Below are 26,124 nucleotides of genomic sequence, written 5' to 3' on the forward strand. Positions count from 1 at the left end.
AGTGTGAGGTCTGAGTCTCTCCAGGGAAGACATTCTGGGCTCCATGTCTGAACTTTTTTGGGGCTTGGTTTTCACTAAGGAGGAGCAGAAAGCGGAGAACGGGTAGGTGGGCTCTTTGGTGGGGGGCAAGGATGGGCAGTGAGTGTGGGGCACTGGGGATGATTTGGGGAGGGACTGCTGCGAGGGGGGTACTCCGTGGCGGGGTCCTCGGAGGAAGGGGAGAGAGAAAGCAAAAGGAGGTGTGTGTGTGAAGGTGCAGGGTGATCTCAACAGTGACCTGAATGAAGGCAGGGCGTCAAGCCCGGCACAACTGAAAACAGTAAATCCATGACACAGACACACATGCATGTGCAGCCACACGTGTGCTCTCCCAATGGAGACACAGCTCCACCACGTGTGTCCCCACGCACAAGCACTAGGGAGGTGCAGGCTGAGAGGCACGTGCGCGGGTCACCGCCCTGTGTGCACAGGCACGGGAGTGACTGCAACGTGGGTGCACGTGTGGCCGAGATGCAGGCGGACACTTTGCTCCAGGTGGGGGAAGGGAGGCCCATGTATGACAGTGGCGAGGCCCGCACACCTGTGCCCACACGCGGGAGGCAGGCCAGGCCGGCACGGGGAGCCCAGATATGCACACGTGGACATATCGTGAAGCAGGGGGACGACACACACGCAGACACAGTCCCCCAGACAGATGGACCCGCAGATGGGCCACGTGGGTGCTTTGTGGAGACACAATGGTGGAACCGCCCATCCCCAAGGCTCTGTGTGTCCCAAGGTCTCCCTAGCTCCCCCAGGGCCTGAACAGAGAGGCTGGACTGCCCGCCGGTGCCCCATTACAGACCTGAAGCCCCGCCATCACCTCTGCTCGTCTTTGTCCCATGATGTTCTTACTGCTCAGCCTTGAAGACACTCTCTCCCTGTAGTTTTCTATGGCTCCCCATCACCTTACCTGTCACCTCTGGACACTTACCATTGCCTTACACAGCTTCCACTATTCCTGCCTGTCTGGGTCCCACTGTATTCTCACTGGACACGCCTACTGCTTCTGTATAGAGGATGCTCTCTCTCTGCCACCTTCCATAGCTCCCTATTACGTACCCATTGAAGCTGGTCTCCCCTTTTCACTCTCCATGGCTCACCGACACTTCTCCTTGTCTGTCTCCCAATGCTTGGGCACTCCCAATACCCACCATTCTTGGTGGCTTGCTTGCTTTCTTTTTGGAGACTAGGGTCTTGCTACATAGACCATGCTGGTCTCAAACTCCTGGCCTCAAGCAAGCCTTCTGCCTTGGCCTCCCAAAGAGCTCGGATTACAAGCATAAGCCACTGTGCCCAGCCCCCTCAGCGGCTTCCTGTCACCCACAACAGTCTGTGGGTGACAGTCGTGATCTCACTGCCTGAGTATGGGAGATGCTCTCCCCCCACCATGGCCCTACATGACTCCCCACCCTTGTGCATGTCTGCACCATTATATCTTCACTGGCCAGGTGTCGAAGCATTCTTCTTCTACCACTGTCTATAGCTCCCCGGTACTCATGCCCATCTGTGCCCCCTAATATCCTCAGTGTGCAGCTTTGAAGACATTTGCCTCCACTCCTCCAGTGCCAATGCCTGCCACGGCCGCACACTGTCTCTGTCTGTCCTCCAGTAGTCCCCACAGCTTGGGGCCTGCAGATGCTCCCCAGCCCCTGCTGCCCTCCGAGGCTCCCACGTCCTGTCAGCCACACACACTCACCCGATCGTAGCTGTTTGATGCGTCCATTGCTGGCACTAGGATCCACGGGCAGGAAGTCCTTGAACCAGGTGATCTCAGGGTCAGGGTTGCCGCTGGCCGCACAGAGCATGGTGGCTGTCCGTGTCCGCTCCACCACCTTCAACTGCGGGCCCATGTCGATGTTGGGGAAGCCGGAGGGCAGCTGGTCCTCTGAGGGCACAGACGGGAGAGAAATGGGCATGGTTCTGAGCACTGCACGGCCACCCCTCCAGCCTGGGGCTCAGGGAGTGCCCGGCCACGTGTCCGGCTCCTGCCTGGCTGCGTGACCTCAGCCCTGGGTGCCATCCTTTACAGTCAGTTCTCTCTTTTTTTTTGAGACAGGGTCTTGCTGTCTCAAGTGCAGTGGCACAATCATAGCTCACTGCAGTCTCAATGATCTGGGCTCAAGTGATCCTCCTGCCTCTGCCTCCTGAATAGCTGGGACTATAAGAACGTGCCACCATGCCTGGCTAATTTTTAAATTTTTTGTAGAGAGGGGGTCTCGCTGTGTTGTCCAGGCTGGTCTCAAACTCCTGGCTCCAAGCAATCCTACCGCTTCTGCCTCCCAAAGCACTGAGATTACAGGCATGAGCCACTGCACCTGGCTGGGTCCCTCTTCTGTACAAGGGGGAGGCTTGTGTGAGGGAACTGAGCAGGCTAGAATATTTCTCACTGGGGGGTGACTCTGCTGCCCTGGGAGACACTGGGCGATGTCTGGGGATATCTGAAGTTGTCATGAGTTGGGGGTGGGTGCTCCTGGAATGGACTGGGTGGGGCTCAGAGATGCTCTGCCTCCTGCTATGTATAAGCACAAACCTGGCCCCAGGGTCCACAGCGCTGAGTGGGTTCATTTACAGCAGCCTGAGGACACCTTTCTTTTTATCTTTTAAAAAATTTTTGTAGATAGACAGACAGACAGACAGATAGATATATCAGCTGGGCACGGTGGCTCATGCCTGTAATCCCAGCACTTTGGGAGGCCGAGGTAGGTGGATCGCTTAAGGCTAGGAGTTTAAGAACCAGCCTGGTCAACATGGTGAAACCCCATCTCTATTAAAAACAAAAATTAGCCAGATGTGATGGTGCACGCTTGTAATCCCAGCTACTCGGGAGACTGAGGCAGAAAAATCACTTGAACCTGGGAGATGGAGGTTGCGGTGAGCTGAGATCACGCCCCTGCACTCTAGCCTGGGCGACAGAGCGAGACGCAGTCTCAAAAAAAATAATAACAAAAATAAAATACATAAAATATAGAGATAGGGTCTCACTATGTTGCCCAGATTGGTCTCAAACTCCTGGGCTCAAGGAATCCTCCCACCTCGGCCTCCCAAAGCACTGGGATTACAGGTATTTTACAGGTATGAGCCACTGTGCCTGGCCTGGAAGACACCTTTTTGTTTTTTTTTTTTGAGATGGAGTCTCTCTGTTGGCCAGGCTGGAAGGCGCTGGCATGCACTCCACACCCGGCTAATTTTTGTACTTTTAGTAGAGAGGGGGTTTTGTCATGTTGACCAGGCTGGTCTCGAACTCCTCACCTTGTGATCTGCCCGCCTTGGCCTCCCAAAGTGCCTGGAATACAGGCGTGAGCTACCGCGCCCGCCTGCCTTTCTAAACATAAACCACACTGCTCCCCCGCGGTACACCTTTCTGTGGTCCCACCACCCTCAGAAGGAGCCCCGGCTGCTTGTCTGCTGCCGGCCCCTGCCACCTTCCCTTCTCTTTTTCTCTCTGGCCCAGTCACGCTGGCCTCCACGGCTCTCAAAGTCATCAAGCCCCCTCCCTCGGGTCACCTGTTCTGTTCCCTTGGCCTGGAATTCCCGTTCCCGCATCTGTCTACTCATTGGAACACCACCTGGGACTAGCTCCAACAACCTTGCTCTAAATGCCCCTACACTCCCCACTGTCCTCTCTGCAGCAGGGAACTCTGAAATGGTGCATCTGCGTCCCTAGCACCCAGCGCAGAACCGGGCATACAGTAGGAGCTCAATCAATGAACAAACAACTCAATCCTGGTTGAGCACTCAATCCTCCAGCACGGTGAGTGGCCCCAGGTCTCCAGTGCTCGGTATCCCTCTTGGGTAGCGAGGTTCTAGCTCCCCTAGAGTAGTAAATGGAGGGGTAAATGGTAGATGGAGACTGGTGGTGATGGGGTCGGGGGACAAGGAGGAGAAACTCAGCTTCCTGGGAGCTCCTGGTCCCAGAGCTCCCTGACCGGTGGGAACGTACTTCTGGGCTGAGCCGGCTGAGTGACAGTCTGCCTCGCATCCAGGGTGCTCTACAAACCAAGATGGGCCGGCCGCAGGGGCTCACACCTGTAATCCCAGCACTGTGGGAGGCCGAGGCAGGAGGATCACCTGAGGTGAGGAGTTCGAGACCAGCCTGGCCAACATGGTGAAACCCCGTCTCTACTAAAAATACAGAAATTAGCCGGGCATGGTGGCAGGCACCTGTAATCCCAGCTACTCGAGAGGCTGAGGCAGAAGAATTACGTAAACCCAGGAGGTGGAGGTTGCAGTGAGCCGAGATCACGCCACTGTACTCCAGCCTGGGTGACAAAGCAAGACTCTGTCTCAAAAAAAAAAATTAGGAAACAGCCATGTAGAGCAGACTCATAACCGCTCCCCCGACCCCGCCCAACTCCATTCCAAAGGACAAGTGACAAAAAAGTGACCAATCGCAGTGCAAGAAATAGGCAGCTCGTCTGCATCTGGTAAGAATGCTGGAGTGGGAGGGGGTAAAGGGCCGCAAATGATGGCTTCAGGGCCACATGTGGCCCTGTGGCTGTTTTTGTTAATAAAGTTTTATTGGTCGGGCGTGGTGGCTCACGCCTGTAATCCCAGCACCTTGGGAGGCCGAGGCGGGTGGATCACGAGGTCAGGAGATCAAGACCATCCTGGCTAACATGGTGAAACCCCGTCTCTACTAAAACTACAAAAAAATTAGCCGGGCGTGGTGGCGGGCACCTGTAGTCGCAGCTACTTGGGAGGCTGAGGCAGGAGAATGGTGTGAACCTGGGAGGCGGAGCTTGCAGTGAGCCGAGATTGCACCACTGCACTCCAGCCTGGGTGACAGAGCGAGACCCCGTCTCAAATAAATAAATAAATAAAGTTTTATTGGCACACAGCCACACCCATTCATTTCTCAGCTTTCCCACCACAATGGCAGAGTTTTGGGTTGTTGCTGTGACAGAGACCGTCCAGCCTGTAGAGCCAAAAATATTTACTTTCTGGTGCTCTGGAGAAAAAGTGTGCGCTTCCTGGTGTAGACAATGTTGCTGTTTGTTTAAAAGAATACACATGTATTTGCTTACAAAGGCCCAGATGGGACATGGGGCACAGGGCTGGGTGGCTGTGGACAGAGGTGGGCAGGAAGCCACCATCTTGGGAGGAAACTGAGCCCCAGGCAAGCAGCAGGAAGGCAGGAGGCCAAGATGGGGCAAGGGAGAGGTGGGCAGGATCCAGGGAGGTGAAGCCAGAATCAATCCCCGCCTCCCCAGTGTAACAAGAGAGCAGCAGTTCCAGCCCAGGGGTCACTGCTTGATGGGAAAAAGCCCCAGTGGAAAGCCCTGAGCACTAACAGCATCCCAGGCACTGTGCAGGCAACAGAACCTGTGATCTCCTCCAAGCCTTTTTCATAGAGGGGGAAACGGAGGCCCAGGCAGGCGCACACTTGTTCCAGGTCACACAGCCAGCATGTAGCAAGGATTTGAACCCAGGCCTGGCTGAGCTCAGAAGCAGCTGAGCGGGATGGGCTGCAAAAGCCCTCCACCCAACCGGGTCTGGACCCATCGGGGCCCTGAAGGGGGTGTGGCTGGATGCTCTCTGAGGAGGTTCAGGCCTCCTGTCCGTCCTTCCTGGGCCAGGGACCCGGACGACCTTGAAACTGGCTCTGATTGGCTACTGATGACATCATCAGAGATTAGGGCCAAAATGACTGGGCCTCAGTCAGTTGGTCTTGGTGCCCACAGGTGGGTCTGTGGGCATTCCCGTGTGTGTGTGTGCATGCCCGTGTGCCTACGAGGGTGGCTTTGATGAGGACGAGAACCCTGTATTTCATTCATACGTGGGTATGTGTGCTCACGCTTGTACATGCTCAAGCTTGCCCTGCGCCCACACGTGTTCACACGTGAGCACTTCCCGTGTGCATGTGGCCCCGCGGGGCTCCCCATGAGCATGTGTGGGCAGCAGCCAGCCAGGGTGCAGGGGGAGGCCTCGGCTGCCTGATGCTACTGAGAGCACCTAATTAAACGAAAACGTACATCGCGAACCACACTGTGCCCAGTTCCTCGGAGTTTAATTAAAACAACAGTGCGGGAGGCGTGTGCGGGGTCCACAATCAGATGGCAGAGGAGGAGGGAGGCAGGGAGTGGCCCTGGCAGTCCAGATGGTCCCCCGCCAACTGCCAGTGACTGGCCGGGGGTGCCTGGAGCTCAGGGCTGGTGGCAAGGTGGGTGGGGCGGGGACAGGGTATCCGAGGCCCTGGGCCCCGGCAGGAAGGATGAGCTCCCAGCCCAAGCAGGCCCTTCCAGGCAGCTGGAGAGCAGAGAGAAAAAGAGTGTGGGCTGGGCACGGTGGTTCATGCCTGTAATCCCAGCACTTTGGGAGGCCAAGGAGGTGGATCACCTGAGGTCAGGAGTTTGAGACCAGTCTGATCAACATGGCGAAACCCTGTATACTAAAAATACAAAAATAAGCCGGCGTGCTGGTGGGTGCCTGTAGTCCCAGCTACTCAGGAGGCTGAGACAGGACAATCGCTTGAACCCAGGAGGTGGAGGCTGCAGTGAGCCAAAATCACGCCATTGCACTCCAGCCTGGGCAACAAGAGCAAAACTCCGTGTCAAAAAAAAAAAAAAAGTGTGGATGGATGCAGGGGGCATTTTTCCCAGACTCCCGGGGACCAGGCAGTTGATGGCTTCACAGCTTGTCCTTTGAACACCCTGAGTGCTCAGCGTGGAGGCTGGCACGGGAAAAGAGGAGGCTGTTCCGTCTGTGCCCGGGAAAGGTCAGGGCAAAAATATCTGCTGGGAGGAACAGGGCGGGCCACAGCGGGCTGACTCCACCCCGGCTCCTCCCTCCATCCCCCGGCGGGACGGGCTCCAGGACTCAGGCAAATGAAATGAGGGGGTCTCTTGTTAGAAAAGTATTAAGACTTTCCAGACCGCAACAGCAGAGGTTTTATCTTTTCTTTCCCCTCCTCCCGCCCCCATTTTAGAGACAGGGTCTTGCTTTGTCACCCAGACTGGGGTGCAGTGGCATGATCATAGCCCACTGTAGCCTTGAACTCCGGGGCTCAGGGGATCCTCCTGCCTCAGCCTCCTAAGCATCTGGGACTTCAGGCAGGCACCACTACACCTGGCTAAGTTTTACATTTTTTTTTGTAGAGACTCGGACAGTGGGGTATGGGGTCTCTACGTTGCCCAGGCTAGTCTCCAACTCCTGGGCTCAAGTGATCCTCTTGCTTTGGCCTCCCAAAGTGCTGGGATTACAGGTGTGAGCCATGGCACATGGCCAACAGCAGAGCTTTAAAAAGCACGGGGCCTTTCTTTTTTTTCTTTTGAGATGGAGTCTCCCTCTGTCACCCAGGCTGGAGTGCAGTGGCGCAATCTCAGCTCACTGCAGCCTCCACCTCCCGGGTTCAAGCAATCCTCCTACCTCAGCCTCCCAAGAATCCGGGAGCTAGAATGACAGGTGCACATCACCATGCCTGGCTAATTTTTGTATTTTTAGTAGATCTGGGGTTTCCCCATGTTGGCCAGGCTGGTCTCAAACTCCTGACCTCAAGTTGTCTACTTGCCTCGGCCTCCCAAAGTGCTGGGATTACAGGCCGAAGCACAGGGCCTTTCTGAGGGAGGGAGCCTGTATGACTCCACAGGTCACTCGCCTGTGATGCCAGTCTTAGTTTCATGGGACCAGAGTCTGAAATCAAGTACCCCTAGGGCAGCTGTGATACCCCCTCCCAGGGCTCCAAGCTGGTCATAGCTGGGCTGCCCTGGAGGACACTGGAATAGCCTCATCTTGGGAAGTGACATGCAGGGGTCACGTCCAAGCTAACGGCTGGCAGTGGCTCATATTCATGGTTGGGATGTCTCTGCGGGTGACAGGTATAGCCCACCCACTTGAGAGCTGCAGAAGAGTTGGTAACAAGCATCTTACTAAACAAGAATCTTAATAGTAGTGAACGTAATAACGGGGAAGTAGAATTGACCAAATATGGCATTGTGCTAATCTCTCTCCCTGTCTCACTCACTCATCTGGTTCACAGAATTACCCCTTGTGGTGAGAACCATTATTAACCGTTTTTTGTTTTTTTTTTTCCTTTTTCCCCGAGACGGAGTCTTGCCCTGGTCACCCAGGCTGGAGTGCAGCAGCGCCAACTCGGCTCACTGCAACCTCCACCTCCCGGGTTCAAACGATTCCCCTGCCTCAGCTTCCTGAGTAGCTGGGATTACAGGTGCCCACCATCACGTTCAGCTAATTTTTGTATTTTTAGTACAGACAGGGTTTCACCATCTTGGCCAGGCTGGTCTTGAACTCCTGACCTCACGACCCACCTTGGCCTCCCAAAGTGCTGGGATTACAGGCATGAGCCATTGTGCCCAGCCATTTTATTTTTATTCATTCATTCATTCATTCATTTTGAGACAGAGTTTCGCTCTTGTCGCCCAGGTTGGGGTGCAATGGTGTGACCTCAGCTCACTACAACCTCCACCTCTTGGATTCAAGCAATTCTCCTGCCTCAGCCTCCCGAATAGCTGGGACTACAGGTGCATGTCGCCTTGCCTGGCTAATTTTTGTATTTTTAGTAGAGACAGGGTTTTACCATGTTAGCCAGGCTGGTCTTGAACTCCTGACCTCAGGTGATTCACCTGCCTCAGTCTCCCAAAGTGTTGGGATTACAGGCGTGAGCCCCTGCACCTGGCCCGACTTTAGAGATGAAAAAACTGCAGCTCAGAGAGGTTCATTAACTTGCCCTAGGTCACACAGCAACCAAGTGGCAGCCAGGACTTGAGCTCCACAGGCGGGGCCCAGTGCTAAAACCAAATTGCAATGGAGAAGGCAGCACAGAATGGTTGGGCAAGGGGTTTGTAGGGGGCTGTTTGAAATGATGCTGAACAAGAGTCTGTTCACAAAATTGCTTCCTCATTATAAAACAGCATCATTCAGACAGCCCCCTATAAACTCCTTGCGACTTGTTCCAGAAATGCACTTAGGCTGCATGCAGTGACTCACGCCTATCATCTCAGCACTTTAGGAGGCCAAGGTGGGTGGATCACGTGAGGTCAGGAATTTGAGACCAGCCTGGCCAACACGGTGAACCCCGTCTCTACTAAAAATACAAAAATTAGCCAGGCGTGGTGGCACGTGCCTGTAATCCCAGCTACTCGGGAGGCTGAGGCAGGAGAATTACTTGAACCTGGGGGGCGGAGGTTGCAGTGAGCTGAGATAGTGCCACTGCACTCCAGCCAGGGCAACAAAGCAAGACTCTGTCTCAAACAAAAAAAAAGAATTGCACCTGAACAAGGCCAGCAAGCAGCCCCGCAGGCCCATGTGAATGTCTGGGGAAGTGGGGCAGCTATCTCCGCCTACCTAGCATCTGTTCATCCTTTATTTTTTGTAGAGATGGGGTCTCACTATGTTGCCCAGTCTGGTCTCACATGTGATCCTCCCACCTCAGCCTCCCAAAGTGCTGGGATTGCAGGTGTGAGTCGCCATGCCTAATCCTGTTTATCCTTATTCCTTTGGCGAAATGACACTCACTCTTGGCTCCAGGGAGGAGTCCAGCCAATCAGAGTGTTTGTTCCTCCTGAGCCACAGTGATTAGTTCAGGGAGGGGCATGGGATCCAAGTTCACTGGGGGTGGGGGAAGTCGCACTAAGGATAACATCAATACAGAAGGAAACAAAGCCAAGAGACAGAGAGTGAACTCTGAGAAAATTCAATGAGCCCCTGGATCCAGCTGAACCTGAAGCCAGTCACTCCACGGAATTTTAATTCTGCACATCAATTATCTTTCTTGCTTGAACCCATCTGAGTTGGATCAGCCTCTTGTCATCAGAAGCACATGATGAAGATTATAAATTAGGATGATTCTAGTCTCTCAATTCCTTCCTTTCTTACAAAGGCACAATAAATCCCCACCAGTAGGCTCTGGGCCCTGAGAGTGTTACTGGTTCAAGAAGGGAGATCAAGGTCCTCCCAGAAAAACCAAAGTAGGAAGGTTTGGGCTCACTTTCATGTATTCCTTTGGTGCTTGTTCCCAAAGCCCAGGGCCCAGTTCATCCTCCGCCCACCCTGGGGAGCCCAATACCTCGGAGGACAGTGAGCTTGGCATGGACTGTAATCTCCCCAACCGAGTTCTGGGCCACACACTCGTACACGTTTTCATCCCGCGGTGTCCTCAGAGGCTGGATCCTCAGCACTGCCCCCGCACTCTCATCAAACTCAATCGTCTGCCGTGGGCAGGGGAAAAAAGGACAGGGTGAGGATGGTGTCCCCAGGAAGGTTCCTGTCTAGGCTGGGCTGTAGGGGGATGGCAGTCAGCCCCATGATCCTGGGGGTGACCGGGAGAAGAGCTGCAGGCTGAATGTGCATGTGTGTCGGTGTCCAGTATAAATGCTTGGGAGACAGAGACCAGATTTGGGTACATGTGAGAACAGGGTGTTGTGTGCATGTGTGACTGCGATGAATGTTTGCAAGCCCATGTGACAGGCATGCAAAGGCGTGTGAAGACATGCAGAATGTGGCAATGTGCATGTGTGATCATGTGCATGTATTCAGAGTTGTAAAGTTCCTTTTGTGTGCACTGGTGCTGTGTACACTGAGCTGTGAAGAAGACTCAGAGAGGGCAGGGCTTTGCTTGAGGCCACGCAGCATGGAGCTGGTAGAACAAGTGAGGCGGGCAGGGCCCCAGCTGGAGTCTGCACAGCCACATTTGCCCGGCCACCGACGCCTGGGCTCCACCTGGGGAATGTGTCCACGATGTCTTCTGTGGCTGAGGTGCTGTGGCCCTGCCTTGGGGGAGCGTTGACCCCGGGCTGCCTCTCCCCACCCCGACTCACCTCAAAGCGCTGAGAGTTGACCTTCTTGCCCTTCTTGTTCCAGGTCACTCGTGGCTTGGGGTCGCCCGTGGCTTGACACACGAAAGAGGCCACACCCCCGGACACACCGATCTGGTCCTTGGGTTCTTTGATAAACCTGGGGGGCTCTGGGGATATGGCAGAAAGAAGGGGGGAGCTGATGGGTCCAGGCATCTGGCTAGGATACCACAGAGCCACGAAAACCTGCCCTCACCCTCTGCCCATAGAAATGCCACGTGGCCAATGGAGAGAGAGGGAGGAAAGCGAGGATGACAATGAACACCCTCCTGCCTCACCCCCCGCCATGGCACCCAGGTAGCCACATATCCCCACTTTCACCTGCAACAGCCACACCTGCCCACACGTGGACACAACCTCGCCTGGGCACACCTGCTCAGACACACTGCCACTGAGAAAGATGGGAGACCCGTGAGATGTGGGGTCCCTAAATTCAGCACCTGAACCCCCCTCCATGGTGACCAGCCAAACCCTGGAGGGCCCTGAAAACACCTGCCAGATGGTAACTCGGTCTAATTCCCTGGTGAGACACGTGAGGAAACGGAGGCACCCAGCATGGGGGTGACCATGGGATATGAGGCCAGAGCCAGCATTCGAACCCAGAGCTCCAGCTTCTTGGGAGGCATCCAGGACATGGCTGGACACAAGGGGTCAGTGCCCACGAGAGTGGTCTGAGCTAGAGGCAGGACCTCAGAAAGGGTGAGTAATATTTAACATTTAATATTTAACCTCTTCAACAGCATGCAGGGGCAGTGACATCCTGATCTTCATTTTCTTTTTTTTTTTCTTTCAAAGAGAGTCTCGCACTGCTGCCCAGGCTGGAGCGCAGTGTTGTGATCTCGGCTCACTGCAACCTCTGTCTCCTGGGTTCAAGTGATTCTCCTGCCTCAGCCTCCTGAGTAGCTGGGACTACAGGCGCCCACCACCACGTCTGACTTTTTGTATTTTTAGTAAAGATGGGTTTCACCATGTTAGCTAGGATGGTCTCCATCTCCTGACCTCGTGATCCGCCTGCCTCAACCTCCCAGAGTGCTGGGATTACAGGCGTGAGCCACCGTGCCTGGGCTTTTCTATTTTTCTTTTTTTTTTTTAAGAGATAAGGATTCACTCTGTCACCCAGACTGGAGTGCAGTGGCACGGTCTTGGCTCACTGCAGCCTAGACTTCCCAGGCTCAAGCAATCCTCCCACCTTGGCCTCCCAAGTAGCTGGGACTACAGGTACAGGCCATCACACCTGTAATCCCAGCACTTTGGGAGGCTGAGGCTGGAGGATCACCTGAAGTCAGGAGTTCGAGACCAACCTCACCAACATGGTGAAACCCCATCTCTACTAAAGAAACAAAAATTAGCCAGACATAGTGGTGGGCACCTGTAATCCCAATTGCTTGGCAAGCTGAGGCAAAATAATTGCTTGAACCTTGGAGATGGAGGCTGCAGTGAACCGAGATCACGGTACTGCACTTCAACCTGGGCAACAGAGTGAGACTCCGTCTTATAGAGATGGGGTCTCACTATGTTGTCCAGGTTGGTCTGGAACTCCTGGCCTCAAGTGATCCTCCCACCTTGGCCTCCCAAGTAGCTACGTTGTCCAGCCTGGTCTCAAACTCCTAGCCTTGAGCAATCCTCCCACTTCAGCCTCCCAAGTTGCTGGATTTATAGGCATGAACCACCATACCCGGCTCTGCAATCCCCATTTTATATGTGAGGAAACTGAGACACAAATCAGGCAAGGGACTCGCTTTGGCTGGACATGCAGCCAGGCAGTGGCTGAGCTGAACACGCTCCTTTGACCCAGGCTGGCTTTCACACCCACATTCTTCACCCTCCATGACTATCTGATGTATTCATTCAGTCTCTGCAATAAAGTCTGGAGTAGGAGTGTTTTTCGTGTGTGTGTTTGTTTTTGAGATGAAGTCTCACTCTGTCACCAGGTCACCAGGCTGGAGTGCAGTGGCGCGATCTCGGCTCAGTGCAATCTCCACCTCTCAGGTTCAAGCAATTCTCCTGCCTCTACCTCCCGAGTAGCTGGGATTATAGGCACGCACCACCACGCCTGGCTAATTTTTGTATTTTTAGTAGAGATGGGGTTTTACCATGTTGGCCAGGGTAGTCTCGAACTCCTGACCTCAAGTGATCCACCTACCTTGGCCTTCGAAAGTGCTGGGATTACAGGTGTGAGCCACTGCACCCGGCCTGGAGTACGCGTGTTTTTTTGTTTTTGTTGAGACAGAATCTCACTGTCGCCTAGGCTGGAGTGCAGTGGCGTGATCTTGGCTCACTGCAAGCTCCGACTCCCGGGTTCACGCTATTCTCCTGCCTCAGCCTCCCAAGTAGCTGGGACTACAGGCGCCTGCCACCATGCCCGGCTAATGTTTTTTGTATTTTTAGTAGAGATGAGGTTTCACGGTGTTAGCCAGGATGGTCTCGATCTCCTGGCCTCGTGATCCACCTGCCTCGACCTCCCAAAGTGTTGAGATTACAGGCGTGAGCCACTGCACTAGGCTGAGCACCACTGTTTTAACACCCTAGAGTAACCTCAATCAGCTGCACCTGGGACAGGCTACCATATCTGTGGAGAATTCATTAACACTGTTTCCTTTTTATTGACTATTTTTACAGTAACCTTTGCATCTCCCAGAGGGATACTACATTTCCATTCACAGGAATGTTACAACGTATCCCCTAAGATGAATGGAGCTACTGCTGAGAGATTTTCTTTTTTTTTTTTTTTTTTGAGACAGAGTCTTGCTCTGCCGCCCAGGCTGGAGTGCAGTGGCATGATCTCCGCTCACTGCAAGCTCCGCCTCCCGGGTTCACACCATTCTCCTGCCTCAACCTCCCAAGTAGCTGGGACTACAGGGGCCCGCCACCATGCCCTGATAATGTTTTTGTTTTGTTTTGTTTTGTTTTGAGGGCTGCAACATACTTACAAGAGTCCTCAGGAAGCAGCCTCTATATCCAATAAAAAGGAACTGATCAAGTGAATGCCAGGCTATCTATGCAGCAGCGGAATACTACATAAATATAAAACGAGGGAAAAGGCCAGGCGCGGTGGCTCACGCCTCTAATCCCAGCACTTTGGGAGGCTGAGGCGGGCGGATCACGAGGTCAGGAGATCGAGACCATCCTGGCTAACATGGTGAAACCCCATCTCTACTAAAAATACAAAAAATCATCTGGGCGTGGTGGCGGGCACCTGTAGTCCCAGCTACCCAGGAGGCTGAGGCAGGAGAAAGGTGTGAACCCGGGAGGCAGAGCTTGCAGTGAGCCGAGATCGTGCCACTGCATTCCAGCCTGGGCGACCGAGTGAGACTCCATCTCAAAAAAAAAAAAAAGGGGGAAAAGCCTCTCTTCCTCGGCACTGCCTATGGAGGTGGCAGTCGTCTCCTCCTTGGCATCATGGCTGCCTCAGACCCCTCATGAAGCCCAAGATCGTCAAAAAGAGAACCAAGCGGTTCATCTGGCACCAGTCAGAACAATATGTCAAAATTAAGCGTAACTGGCGGAAACCCAGAGGTACTGACAACAGGATTCGCAGAAGGTGCAAGGGCCAGATCTTGATGCCCAACACTGGTTATGGGAGCAACAGAAACCAACAGCACATGCTGCCCTGTGGCTTCCAGAAGTTCCTGGTCCCCAGCATCAAGGAGCTGGAAGTTCTGCTGATGTGCAACAAACCTCCCTGTGCTGAGATCGCTCACAGTGCTTCCTCCAAGAACCGCAAAGCCATCAAAACCATCGTGGAAAGGGCCGCCCAGCTGGCCATCAGAGTCACCCACCCCAATGTCAGGCTGCGCAGTGAAGAAAATGAGTAGACAGTTCACGTACAGGTTTTGTGTTTAAATAAACGTAGAAACTGCCAAAAAAAAAAAAAAAAGGGGGGGGGGGGTGGGGGGAAGGATGCCTTTTTGCTTCAGACAGGGACTCGCTCTGTTGCCCAGGCTGGAGTGCAGTGGCATGAACATAGCTCACTGCAGCCTCAATTTCCCAGGCTCAAGCGATCCTCCCAACTCAGCCTCCTGAGTCACTAGGACTACAGTCACGTGCCATCACGCCTGGCTAATTTTCGTACTGAGTTTTGTCACGTTGCCCAGGCTGGTCTTGAACTCCTGTCCTCGAGGGATCCTCTCACATTGGGATGCTTTTTTTTTTTTTTTTTTTTTTTTTTTTTGAGACGGAGTCTCGCTCTGTCACCCAGACTGGAGTGCAGTGGCCGGATCTCAGCTCACTGCAAGCTCCGCCTCCCGGGTTCCCGCCATTCTCCTGCCTCAGCCTCCCGAGTAGCTGGGACTACAGGCGCCGCCACCTCGCCCGGCTAGTTTTTTGTATTTTTTAGTAGAGACGGGGTTTCACCGTGTTAGCCAGGATGGTCTCGATCTCCTGACCTCGTGATCCACCCGTCTCGGCCTCCCAAAGTGCTGGGATTACAGGCTTGAGCCACCGCGCCCGGCCGCTTTTTTTTTTTTTTTGAGACGGAGTCTCGCTCTGTCGCCCAGGCTGGAGTGCAGTGGCGCGATCTCGGCTCACTGCAAGCTCCGCCTCCCGGGTTCACGCCATTCTCCTGCCTCAGCCTCCCGTGTAGCTGGGACTACAGGCGCCTGCCACCACACCCGGCTAATTTTTTGTATTTTTAGTAGAGACGGGGTTTCACGTGTTAGCCAGGATGGTCTCGATTTCCTGACCTCATGATCCGCCTGCCTCGGCCTCCCAAAGTGCTGGGATTACACGCGTGAGCTACCACGCCCGGCCTCGGGATGCTTTTTGATTATTTATTTATTTATTTATTTTTGTGGCAAGGTCTCACTCTGTCACCCAGGCTCAAGTGCAGGGCGCGATCTCGGCTCACTGCAACCTCCACCTCCCTGGTTCAAGCAGACTCTTCTGCCTTAGCCACCTGAGTAGCTGGGATTACAGGCGCATATCACGCCCGGCTAAGTTTTGTATTTTTGGTAGAGACAGGGTTTCCCCATGCTGGCCAGGCTCATCTCGAACTCTTGGCCTCAGGTGATCCACCTGCCTCAGCCTCCCAACTTGCTGGGATTACAGGCGTGAGCCACCACGCCCGGCCAGGATGCTTTTTAAAATAAACTACTAGGGTAGGAACAAGAAGATAAACTATTAAATGGAGGGGGTGTGTATAAGCAAGAGGTAATAAAGTATAGCAAATAAAGTATAGTTGCATGATTTTTTAAAATGAAAAAGGGCGGGGCGTGGTGTCTCATGCCTGTAATTCCAGCACTTTGAGAGGCTGAGGCGGGCTCTCTAGATTAGGAGTTCGAGACTAGCCTGACCAACATGGTGAAAACCTCATCTCTGCTAAAAATACAAAAATTAGCCAGGCTTGGTGGTGCGTGCCTGTAATCCCAGCTACTCAGGAGGCTGAGGAAGAAGAATCGCTTGAACCCAGAAGGTGGAAGTTGCAGTGAGCTGAGATCGCACCACTGCACTCCAGCCTGGGCGACATACCAAAACTCTGTCTCAAAAAAAAAAAAAAAAGGCCGGGCGCGGTGGCTCACGCCTGTAATCCCAGCACTTTGGGAGGCCGAGGCGGGCGGATCACAAGGTCAGGAGATCGAGACCACAGTGAAACCCCGTCTCTACTAAAAATACAAAAAATTAGCCGGGCGCGGTGGTGGGCGCCTGTAGTCCCAGCTACTCAGGAGGCTGAGGCAGGAGAATGGCGTGAACCCGGGAGGCGGAGCTTGCAGTGAGCCGAGATCGCGCCACTGCACTCCAGCCTGGGCGACAGCGGGAGACTCCGTCTCAAAAAAAAAAAAAAAAAAAAAAAAAGGAAAAAAGAAAAAAGGGAACAATTGTGTGTATGTGTAGAAACAGTACTGCCTCCAGGGAGCTGAGTGGCTGGACACAGGGACAGAGACTTTCACTTTGGTATCTTTTTAGATTTAGAACTAAAGACAGGCCGGGCGCGGTGGCTCAAGCCTGTAATCCCAGCACTTTGGGAGGCCAGACGGGCGGATCACGAGGTCAGGAGATCGAGACCATCCTGGCTAACACGGTGAAACCCGGTCTCTACTAAAAAGTACAAAAAAACTAGCCGGGCGAGGTGGCGGGCGCCTGTAGTCCCAGCTACTCGGGAGGCTGAGGCAGGAGAATGGTGTGAACCCGGGAGGCGGGGCTTGCAGTGAGCCGAGATCCGGTCACTGCACTCCAGCCTGGGCGACAGAGCGAGACTCTGTCTCAAAAAAAAAAAAAGAACTAAAGACAAATTGAAGAAGTTATTTTTATTATTTTTAATTTTTCTTAAGTGTTTTTTTTTTTTTTTTTTTTTTAGCAGAGACAGGGTCTCACGCTCACCCAAGGCTGTGGTGCAGTGGTGCAATCATAGCTCACTGCAGCCTCAAACTCCTGGGCTCCAGGGATCCTCTGGCCTCAGTCTCCTGGGTAATTGGGACCACAGGCGCTTGCCACCACACGCAGCTAATTTTTAATCTGTTCTAGAGACAGGGTCTCGCTATGTTTCCCAGGCTGGTCTGGAACTCCTGAGCGCAAGCAAACCTCCCATCTCAGTCTCCCAAAGCTCTGGGATTAGCGGTGTGAGCCACCATGCCCAGCTGAAGTTGTTTATTTTTATTTTTACTTTTTTTTTTGAGACAGAGTCTCACTCTGTCACCCAGGCTGGACTCTCTGTAAGCTCTGCCTCCCGGATTCACGTCATTCTCTTGCCTCAGCCTCCCGAGTAGCTGGGACTAAAGGCACCCACCACCATGCCTGGCTAATTTTTTTGTATTTTTCATAGAAAGGGGGTTTCACCGTGTTGGCAAGGATGGTCTCGATCTCCTGACCACATGATCTGCCCGCCTCAGCCTCCCAAAGTGCTGGGATTACAGGTGTGAGCCACAGCGCCTGGCCTGAAGTTATTTTAAACTATAAAATTGCTTAAGTAGGCCAGGTGTGGTGGCTCACGCCTGTTATCCCAGCACTTTGGGAATCCGAGGCGGGCGGATCACAAGGTCAGGAGATCGAGACCATCCTGGCTAGCAGGGTGAAACCCCGTCTCTAACAAAAATATAAAAACTAGCCAGGCATGGTGGCGGGCGCCTGTAGTCCCAGCTACTCAGGAGGCTGAGGCCAGAGAATGGCGGGTAAACCCAGCAGGCAGAGCTTGCAGTGAGCCAAGATCGCGCCACTGCACTCCAGCCTGGGTGACAGAGCGACACTCCGTCTGCTAAAAAAAAAAAAAAATTGCTTAAACAAAAAAGTGAGCTGATTAAAGAAAAACTGGAGCACAACTTTGTTTTAAGTAAAAGTTTGGGGTCTGAGGAGAGGCAGAGGTCTAACAACTCAAACTTGAGCAACGCTAGGACTTTGAGCCTCTACTACCAGCTGGAAATGGGTGGAGTGAGTCCAGGGGCCACACGGATTGACCAGAAAAGTTCTGGAAAGTTCCAGCTATTCAGAAGTCCAGAGAGGCCTTAAGAAGGCCTGAGGTTCCAAGTGTAGGTCCCTGTGGGCCCCAACGCCTACCCATCCATAGCTCGGGCTGGGCTTTAAACAAAACAGAGTTCCTGTTCCAGTGGCCTGACCAGCCTAACCTCCCTCACTCAAGGCTCCGCTCCTGTTGATAAGACCATATGTGTCTGCTTTGAGCATCTGTCCCAAAAGTCACTAGACCTGGTTGGGCGCAGTGGTTCATGCCTATAATCCCAGCACTTTGGGAGAGGATTGGATTACCTGAGGTCAGGAGTTCAGGACCAGCCTGGCCAACATGATGAAACCCCGTCTCTACTAAAAAATACAAAAATCAGCCGGACGTGGTGGCAGGTGCCTGTAATCCCAGCTACTCGGGAGGCTGAGGCAGGAGAATCGTTTGAACCCAGGAGGCAGAGGTTACAATGAGCCGAGATCATGCCATTGCATTCCAGTGTGGGTGACAAAAGCAAAACTCCATCTCAAAAAAAAAAAAAAAGTCACTAGAACCACCATGTACAGGAATGCACGACCTCCCTTAACCCTTTTTTTCTTTTTGGGATGGAGTCTCGCTCTGCTGCCCAGGCTGGAATGCAGTGGTGCAATCTTGGCTCACTGCAACCTCCGCCTCCTGGGTTCAAGCAATTCTCCTGCCTCAGCCTCAAGAGTAGCTGGGATTACAAGCGCCCACCACCACGCCTGGCTGATTTTAGTATTTTTAGTAGAGACGGGGTTTCAGCATGTTGGCCAGGCTGGTCTCGAACTCCTGACCTCAAATGATCCACCCACCTCGGTCTCCCAAAGTGCTGGAATTACAGATGCGAGGTGCCGCGCCTGGCCCCTCAACTCTTATTTATCCCTCTGATGAAGCAACAGCCAGTCCCACTGTACAGATTCAGGAATGTTAATGGGTTCACAGAGCTCAGAAGCTGGGCGTGGTAGCTCACGCCTGTAATCCCAGCAGTTTGGGAGGCCACAGCGGGAGGATCACCTGAGGTTGGGAGTTCGAGACCAGCTTGAAAAACATGGTGAAACCCCATCTCTACTAAAAATACAAAAATTAGCCCGGCGTGGTGGCAGGCACCTGTCATCTCAGCTACCCGGGAGGCTGAGGCAGGAGAATCGCTTGAATCCGGGAGACAGAGGTTGCAGTGAGCTGCTGAGATCACTCCATTGCACTCCAGCCTGGGTGACGGGGCAAGACTCTGTCTCAAAACACAAACCACCACAAAAAAATATCACAGAGCTCAGAAAAAACAGCACTGGAATTTGAACCCGGGTTTCTGCCTCCAAGCCGACATCTTACTCTCCTTCCACATCCAGACCTTGAGCCTGATTAGGGCAGATGTTTTGCTCCACATGGAGCCTGGGCCTGCCCCCTCCTTCTGGCCTCAGGAATGGTGACCCGGGGCCATGAGTCCTCAGCCAAGGACATGAGGAAAAGTCACTGTGGCTGGGTCAAGAATGTTACTTCTGGTAAATCCCTCCCTCTGGAGCTGCTGGAAGGAAGGGCAGAAGCAGGCTGCGGGTAGAGACGCATCCAGCTGCCTGTCTGACCTAGAGCCCGAACACACCCCTTGCCCCTCCACTCCAGCGAGCAAGACCGGGCGGGTGCTACAATCAGCCACTGTCTGTGTTGTTCCTTCCTCCCGGGGTCCCTTCCTCCTCCTCTCATCTGGCAGCTTCAACCTCAGCTCGGCCAGCACCTCCCCTGGGGAGCTTTCTTGGGTTACTGCAGGCCCGGTCACGAGTCCCTTATGCCACCGCAGCCTGGGCGTCCCCAGAACACTGGGCTGAAATACCTGCTTGTGTGGCTCTCAGCAAAAAGGCCAAGGGACAGCCTCAGTTCCCTGGGACCTCAGACTTCCTCTCGGTGTCTGGTGAGCCTTGAGAAAACGGAGCTCCCAACATCACTGCCTGCTCTCGGATTTGGAGGGGTTCTGCCTCTCGGAAGCACCCCCACCCCTGCAGATCAAACACCCTCTCCGTCTTCTCCAGGCAGCTTTGGGATCCGAGCCAGCCTGGAAGAGCTGTCTCTGCCCACCGCGTTCCCCGTCAGAAAATGTCTTGCGGATGCTTGGAATCGCTCCTTTGGACAAAGCTTCCCCACCTTTTTCTCAGCAAAGGGGCAGAGACACAGGAAGGACACCTTCGGGGCTTAAGAGGGCCACACCTGCAGCTCAAGAGGCACAAAGACACGCCATGTGCTAAGTTTTATGCCTGTGGCCAGGAGGAGCAAAACTGAGGCTCAGACAGGTGAAGAGGCCGGGCGCGGTGGCTCAACCTATAATCCCGGCACTTTGGGAGGCTGAGGCGGGCAGATCACCTGAGGTCAGGAGTTCAAGACCAGCCTTGCTAACACGGCAAAACCCCACCTCTACCAAAAATACAAAAATTAGCCAGGTGTGGTGGTGCGCGCCTGTAATCCCAGGTACTTGGAGGCTGAGGCAGGAGAACCGCTTGAACCTGGGAGGCAGAGGCTGCAGTGGGAGCCGAGATTGTGCCACTGCACTCCAGCCTGGGCAACAGAACAACGGAACAAGACTTCATCTCAAAAAAAAAAAAAAAAAAAAAAGAGACAAGGGATCTGCCTTTTAGTCACACGGCGTGTGATGGGCAGAGACAGGATTCCAACCCAGGCCTATCTGGCTCCAGTGCCCTGAAAATAACACAGGCTGGATAAATGGGGTTGTGGGTTTTTATTGACCACGAGTACCGTGGATGTCCCTGTTTCTCAGATGAAGAGACAGAAGTTCAGGTGGTGCTGCCAGTATCAAAAAAGCTGGGAAGGGAACCCGGCTCTCTCTGGAGGCAACGGGCCTGAGCCTCCTGCTCTGTGGCCTGGCTTGGCGCCATCTCTGTTTTTCCATTTCAGATTCTGCAGAGAAGAATTCAGCGCCAGAGCTGGTGACCCACCCACCCTGTCCCCTCCAACCCTGCCCGGGGCCAGCCCCACGGCATCCTGGGAAGGCCCCACTGGACCTGAAGTGGTTTCTAGAGCAGAAATTGTTCCCTTCCGCCTAGAATCCTGGCACTCTGGGAGGCTGACATGGGCAGATCACCTGAGGTCAGGAGTTCAAGACCAGCCTTGCTAATGTGGTGAAACCCCATCTCTACTAAAAATACAAAAATGGGCCGGGCGCGGTGGCTCAAGCCTGTAATCCCAGCACTTTGGGAGGCCGAGACGGGCGGATCACAAGGTCAGGAGATCGAGACCATCCTGGCTAACATGGTGAAACCCCGTCTCTACTAAAAATATACAAAAAACCAGCCGGGCAAGGTGGCGGGCGCCTGTAGTCCCAGCTACTCGGGAGGCTGAGGCAGGAGAATGGCGTAAACCCGGGAGGCGGAGCTTGCAGTGAGCTGAGATCTGGCCACTGCACTCCAGCCTGGGTGACAGAGCGAGACTCCGTCTCAAAAAAAAAAAAAAAAAAAAAAGTACAAAAATGAGCTGGGCATGGTGGTAGGCGCCAGTAATTCCAGCTACTCGGGAGACTGAGGCACGAGAATCGCTTGAACCTGGGAGGCGGAGGTTGCAGTGAGCAGAGATTGCACCATTGCACTCCAGCCTGGACAACAGAGCAAGACTCCATTTCAAAAACAAAACAAAACAAAACAAAACAAAAGAAAAACTGAAAGGGGTCAGTACTGAAGGCCAGACATCCCCAATGCAGGGGAGAGAGGCCAGGAAGACTCAGGCCCTGGAGGCGGCCGGACAGATCACGGCGCAGCTATACCTAGCTTCTGGTCCCTGAGGGAGTGTGGTCATGGGGAACTTGGCCTGTGGGACCAGGCAGCTCAGGTTCAAATGGCCACTTCTGGTCGGGCACAGCAGCTCACGCTTGTAATCCCAGCACTTTGGGAGGCTGAGTTGGGAGGATCGCTTAAATCTAGGAGTTTGAGACCAGCCTGGGCAACACAGTAAAAACTCCGTCTCTGTAAGAAATCTAAAAAATTAGCCAGGCCAGGCACTGGGGCTCAGGCCTGTAATCCCAGTATTTTAGGAGGCTGGGGTGGAGGACTGCTTAAGCCCACGAGTTTGAGACCGGTTCGGGCAACATAGTAAGAACTCCATCTCTCCAAGAAATTAAAAAAATTAGCCAAGCCGGCTGGGCTCAGTGGCTCATGCCTGTAATAAATAATCCCAGCACTTTGGGAGGCCAAGGCAGGAGGATCATGATGGGGTCAGGAGATTGAGACTACCCTGACTAACATGGTGAAACCCCATATCTACTAAAAATACAAAAAATTAGCCGGGCGTGGTGGTGTGCACCTGTAATCCCAGCTACTCGGGAGGCTGAGGCAGGAGAATCGCTTGAACCCGGGAGGCAGAGGTTGCAGTGAGCCGAGATTGTGCCACTGCACTCCAGCCTGGGGAACAAGAGCAAGACTCCATCTCATAAATACATGAAAAAAAAAAAATATATATATATATTCCCTCTTTTACATATATATATATATATATGTAAAGCCAGGCCAAGCACAGAGGCTCATGCCTGTAATCCCAGCACTTTGGGAGGCCAAGGCGCTTCAGCCCATCAATTTTCTTTTTTTTTTGGAGACAAGGTCTGAATCTGTTGCCCAGGCTGGAGTGCAGTGGTGCAATCAGTTTCCGTAGCTGTATGACGGGGATGCTGATAATCGCATTCACCTCATCAGGGTGTGCTGGCTGATCTGAACGTATAGTGGCATTTACTAAAAAACAGCATGAAGCTGGATGCCATGGCTGACTCACACCTGTAATTCTAGCACTTTGGGAGGCCAAGGCAGGTGGATTGCTTGAGCTCAGGAGTTCAAGACCAGCGTGGGCAACACAGTGAAACCGCATGTCTACAAAAAATTTTAAAAATTAGCCGGGCATGATAGACCATGCCTGTAGTCTCAGCTGCTTGGGAGGCTGAGGTGGGAGGATCGCTTCAGCCTGAGAAGTGGAGGTTGCAGAGATCCTGCCACTGCCCTCCAGCCTGGGTGACAGAGTGAGACCCCATGTCAAAAAGAAGAAACAACAATAAAAAAAAGCAGCACGAAAATAAGAAAAAGCACAAATGAATGAGTCAGGGGTGTATGTCTCCAGTTTGTTCACCAGCAGTAACACTTATGCTTGTGGTAACACAGGATTGCTGGCCTGCTATGTGCCCAGCTATGTGCCCAGCTATGTGCCCAGCTATGCGCCCAGCAGCAGGCAGGGGCTTATGACATGTCCACGTCACAAGAATGCTGGATGTGCATAATGATATGAGCCCTGTGACGGTGGGTAAGGGAGGCTGAGCCACTAGCCCGAGGTTGTGCAGCAGGTTGGTGGCAGAGCCAGGATTCAAACCCAGCCTGACTATAGAACCCAGTCTCTTTTTTTTTTTTTTGAGACGGAGTCTCGCTCTGTGGCCCAGGCTGGAGTGCAGTGGCCGGATCTCAGCTCACTGCAAGCTCCGCCTCCCGGGTTCCCGCCATTCTCCTGCCTCAGCCTCCCGAGTAGCTGGGACTACAGGCGCCGCCACCGCGCCCGGCTAGTTTTTTTGTATTGTTTTAGTAGAGACGGGGTTTCACCGTGTTAGCCAGGATGGTCTCGATCTCCTGACCTCGTGATCCGCCCATCTCGGCCTCCCAAAGTGCTGGGATTACAGGCTTGAGCCACCGCGCCCGGCCCAGAACCCAGTCTCTTTCCCTACTCCCCTGATCCCCTATGTCCTCATGGGCCTGAGTGACGCCTTCTCCAGGTCCTTCATGGTGGGGTGAGTCTTGGCATTGGGCCCCAAATGGACGCTCATCCTCTTCACATTATAGCCAGAAATGCTGCCTTGCCCATCTCTAAACTATACCAACCTCTTTCATCTCCAGGCCTTCCCGGGTGCTGTCATCCTGACGAGGAATAGCTTTTCTGTTGGCGAACTCCTATACACTCACAAAACCCCAGTCCCAATGCCCTTTCTCCCAAGAAGCCTCCCCTGGCTCCGCCTGAGACAGTTTGTCCGTGTGTGTGTCTGCCACCAGGTGTAGCTACTGCCCACAGCAAGGAAAGGTGAACTCTGTGGCTCACTAAGGAGTGACCTCAAATAAGTCCTTGCCTCTTTTCAGCCTTGTTTTCCTTCATCGGAAAACATGGAAGGTAACAGAACTGGCACACTGGGTTTTGTCAGGCTCAAGGGAGAGGAAGCAGGTAAAATCTGTGCTTAGCATGGAGCCTGGTGCTGAGTTGATGCTGGGGAAACAGACACCACCACCATCGTTCCTGTTATTTATGAATACCAGCATTGTTATTTATCTCTGAATCTCTCAGGGCTCAGCACACAGCCCTCAGCATTCAGCCTCATTTGTGGAGCATAAAAGTTCCACTTGGCGACCGGGCGCAGTGGCTCACACCTGTAATCCCAGCACTTTGGGAGGCCGAGGCAGGTGGATAACGAGGTCAGGAGATCGAGACCATCCTGGCTAACACGGTGAAACCCCGTCTCTACTAAAAATACAAAAAAATTAGCCGGGCGTGGTGGCGGGCGCCTGTAGTCCCAGCTACTCGGGAGGCTGAGGCAGGAGAATGGTGTGAACCCGGGAGGCGGAGCTTGCAGTGAGCTGAGATCCGGCCACTGCACTCCAGCCTGGGTGACAGAGCAAGACCCCGTCTCAAAAACAAAAAAAAGTTCCATTTGGCAAAATGCAGGGCCCCTGGGAGGAGGTGGGGAGCGTGCTCACACACACACAGCCATAAATGCACACAGGTAAACAAACACGCGGACACCTGCACACTCCGTGCCAGCTTCTTACCTTCTGCTGCGCAGCCTCCAACAAGCAGGACCACAAGGAGGCCCATGGGACCAACCACGGATACCATGCCAGGGCCCCAGGTGGGCGCCATGCTTGGCAGCGACCTCTGATCTCCGCCCTGGAGGGGGATGGCCCCCCGGTCCCTCACAGAGAGGCCTCGAGCCGAGCGTCAGATGGGGCAGCGTCTGCAGAGGCAACGGAGGGCTGTGAGAGGCAAGTGGGGAAATCCAGGAGACCTTCATGGAGGAGGTAGTGGGAGGGTCACATGGAGCAGGGGAGGGTCCTGCGGGGGCTGGTCATGGGAAAATGGGGAAGGATCACAGGGTGATGGGATGGAATGAAAGTGCTGGGCCCCTGCTATAGAATTAATGTGTCCCCCCCGCCAAAAAGAAAATCGTATGTTGAAACCTTGTCCCCACTAGGATGGTAATAGGAGGTGGAGTCTTTGGTAAGTGACTAAGTCATGAGAGCAGAGACCTCATGAATGGGATTAGTATCATAAAAGCTCTCCCAGAAAGCTCCCTTGCCCTTTCTGCCACGTGAAGACACAGGGAGAAGATGCTTTCCATGAACCAGAAGACAGCCCTCACCAGACACCAAATCTGTGTTGCCTTGATCTTCGGCTTCCCAGCCTCTAGAACTGTGAGGTACGAATTTCTGTCGTTTACAAGCCACTTGGTCTGTGGTATTTGGCTGTAGCAGCCCAAATGGACTAAGGCAGCCTCCAACCACCAGCGAAACCCCAACCCCAGCATGAGTCCCCAACCCGGGCTGGGCCCGTGACTCAGATCAAGCCCCACACCAGGACTGAGGACCTCTGGGGGTGCTGAGCCCCGATTTTCTCCAACTCACAGGCTGCTTCTCAGGAAGGAGGGGACTCCAGACTACGCTGCTGTCTGGCTCTAAAACCTGGTCCCCCAAGTCACGAGACAAATCTCTCCCCACACCTGCCTGTCCCTGCCCTGCTCTAAGACCTCCCATGGCTCCCGGAGCCCCCAGGGGAAGCCACTCCTGCTGACTTCACTGTTTCCCCTCGCTTGGAGGTACAGCCAGGCCGGCCAAGCTCAGTCCCACCTCCAAGCCTTTGCTT

General features: G+C 53.7%; 1 protein-coding gene and 1 pseudogene across 4 annotated transcripts in view; one reads left to right on the forward strand and one right to left on the reverse strand.

Moving 5' to 3' along the window:
* PTPRS (protein tyrosine phosphatase, receptor type S) overlaps positions 1-26,124 on the reverse strand; it is a 140,439-nt gene that overhangs the window by 58,272 nt on the left and 56,043 nt on the right. For all 4 annotated transcript variants that reach the window (XM_025367199.1, XM_025367197.1, XM_025367198.1 and 1 more), the window contains exons 2-5: positions 25,035-25,219; positions 10,815-10,960; positions 10,064-10,205; positions 1,739-1,927 (exon numbers count right to left, since the gene is read on the reverse strand). In XM_025367199.1, coding sequence (XP_025222984.1) covers positions 1,739-1,927; positions 10,064-10,205; positions 10,815-10,960; positions 25,035-25,125 — 568 coding nt within the window. In that variant the 5' untranslated portion in view covers positions 25,126-25,219. The remainder of the gene's footprint in view (positions 1-1,738; positions 1,928-10,063; positions 10,206-10,814; positions 10,961-25,034; positions 25,220-26,124) is intronic.
* On the forward strand, positions 11,406-14,665 carry LOC112612221 (annotated as a pseudogene).

The sequence above is a fragment of the Theropithecus gelada genome, chromosome 19 (genome assembly GCF_003255815.1).
Source record: "Theropithecus gelada isolate Dixy chromosome 19, Tgel_1.0, whole genome shotgun sequence".
In the NCBI taxonomy this organism is placed as follows: domain Eukaryota; kingdom Metazoa; phylum Chordata; class Mammalia; order Primates; family Cercopithecidae; genus Theropithecus; species Theropithecus gelada.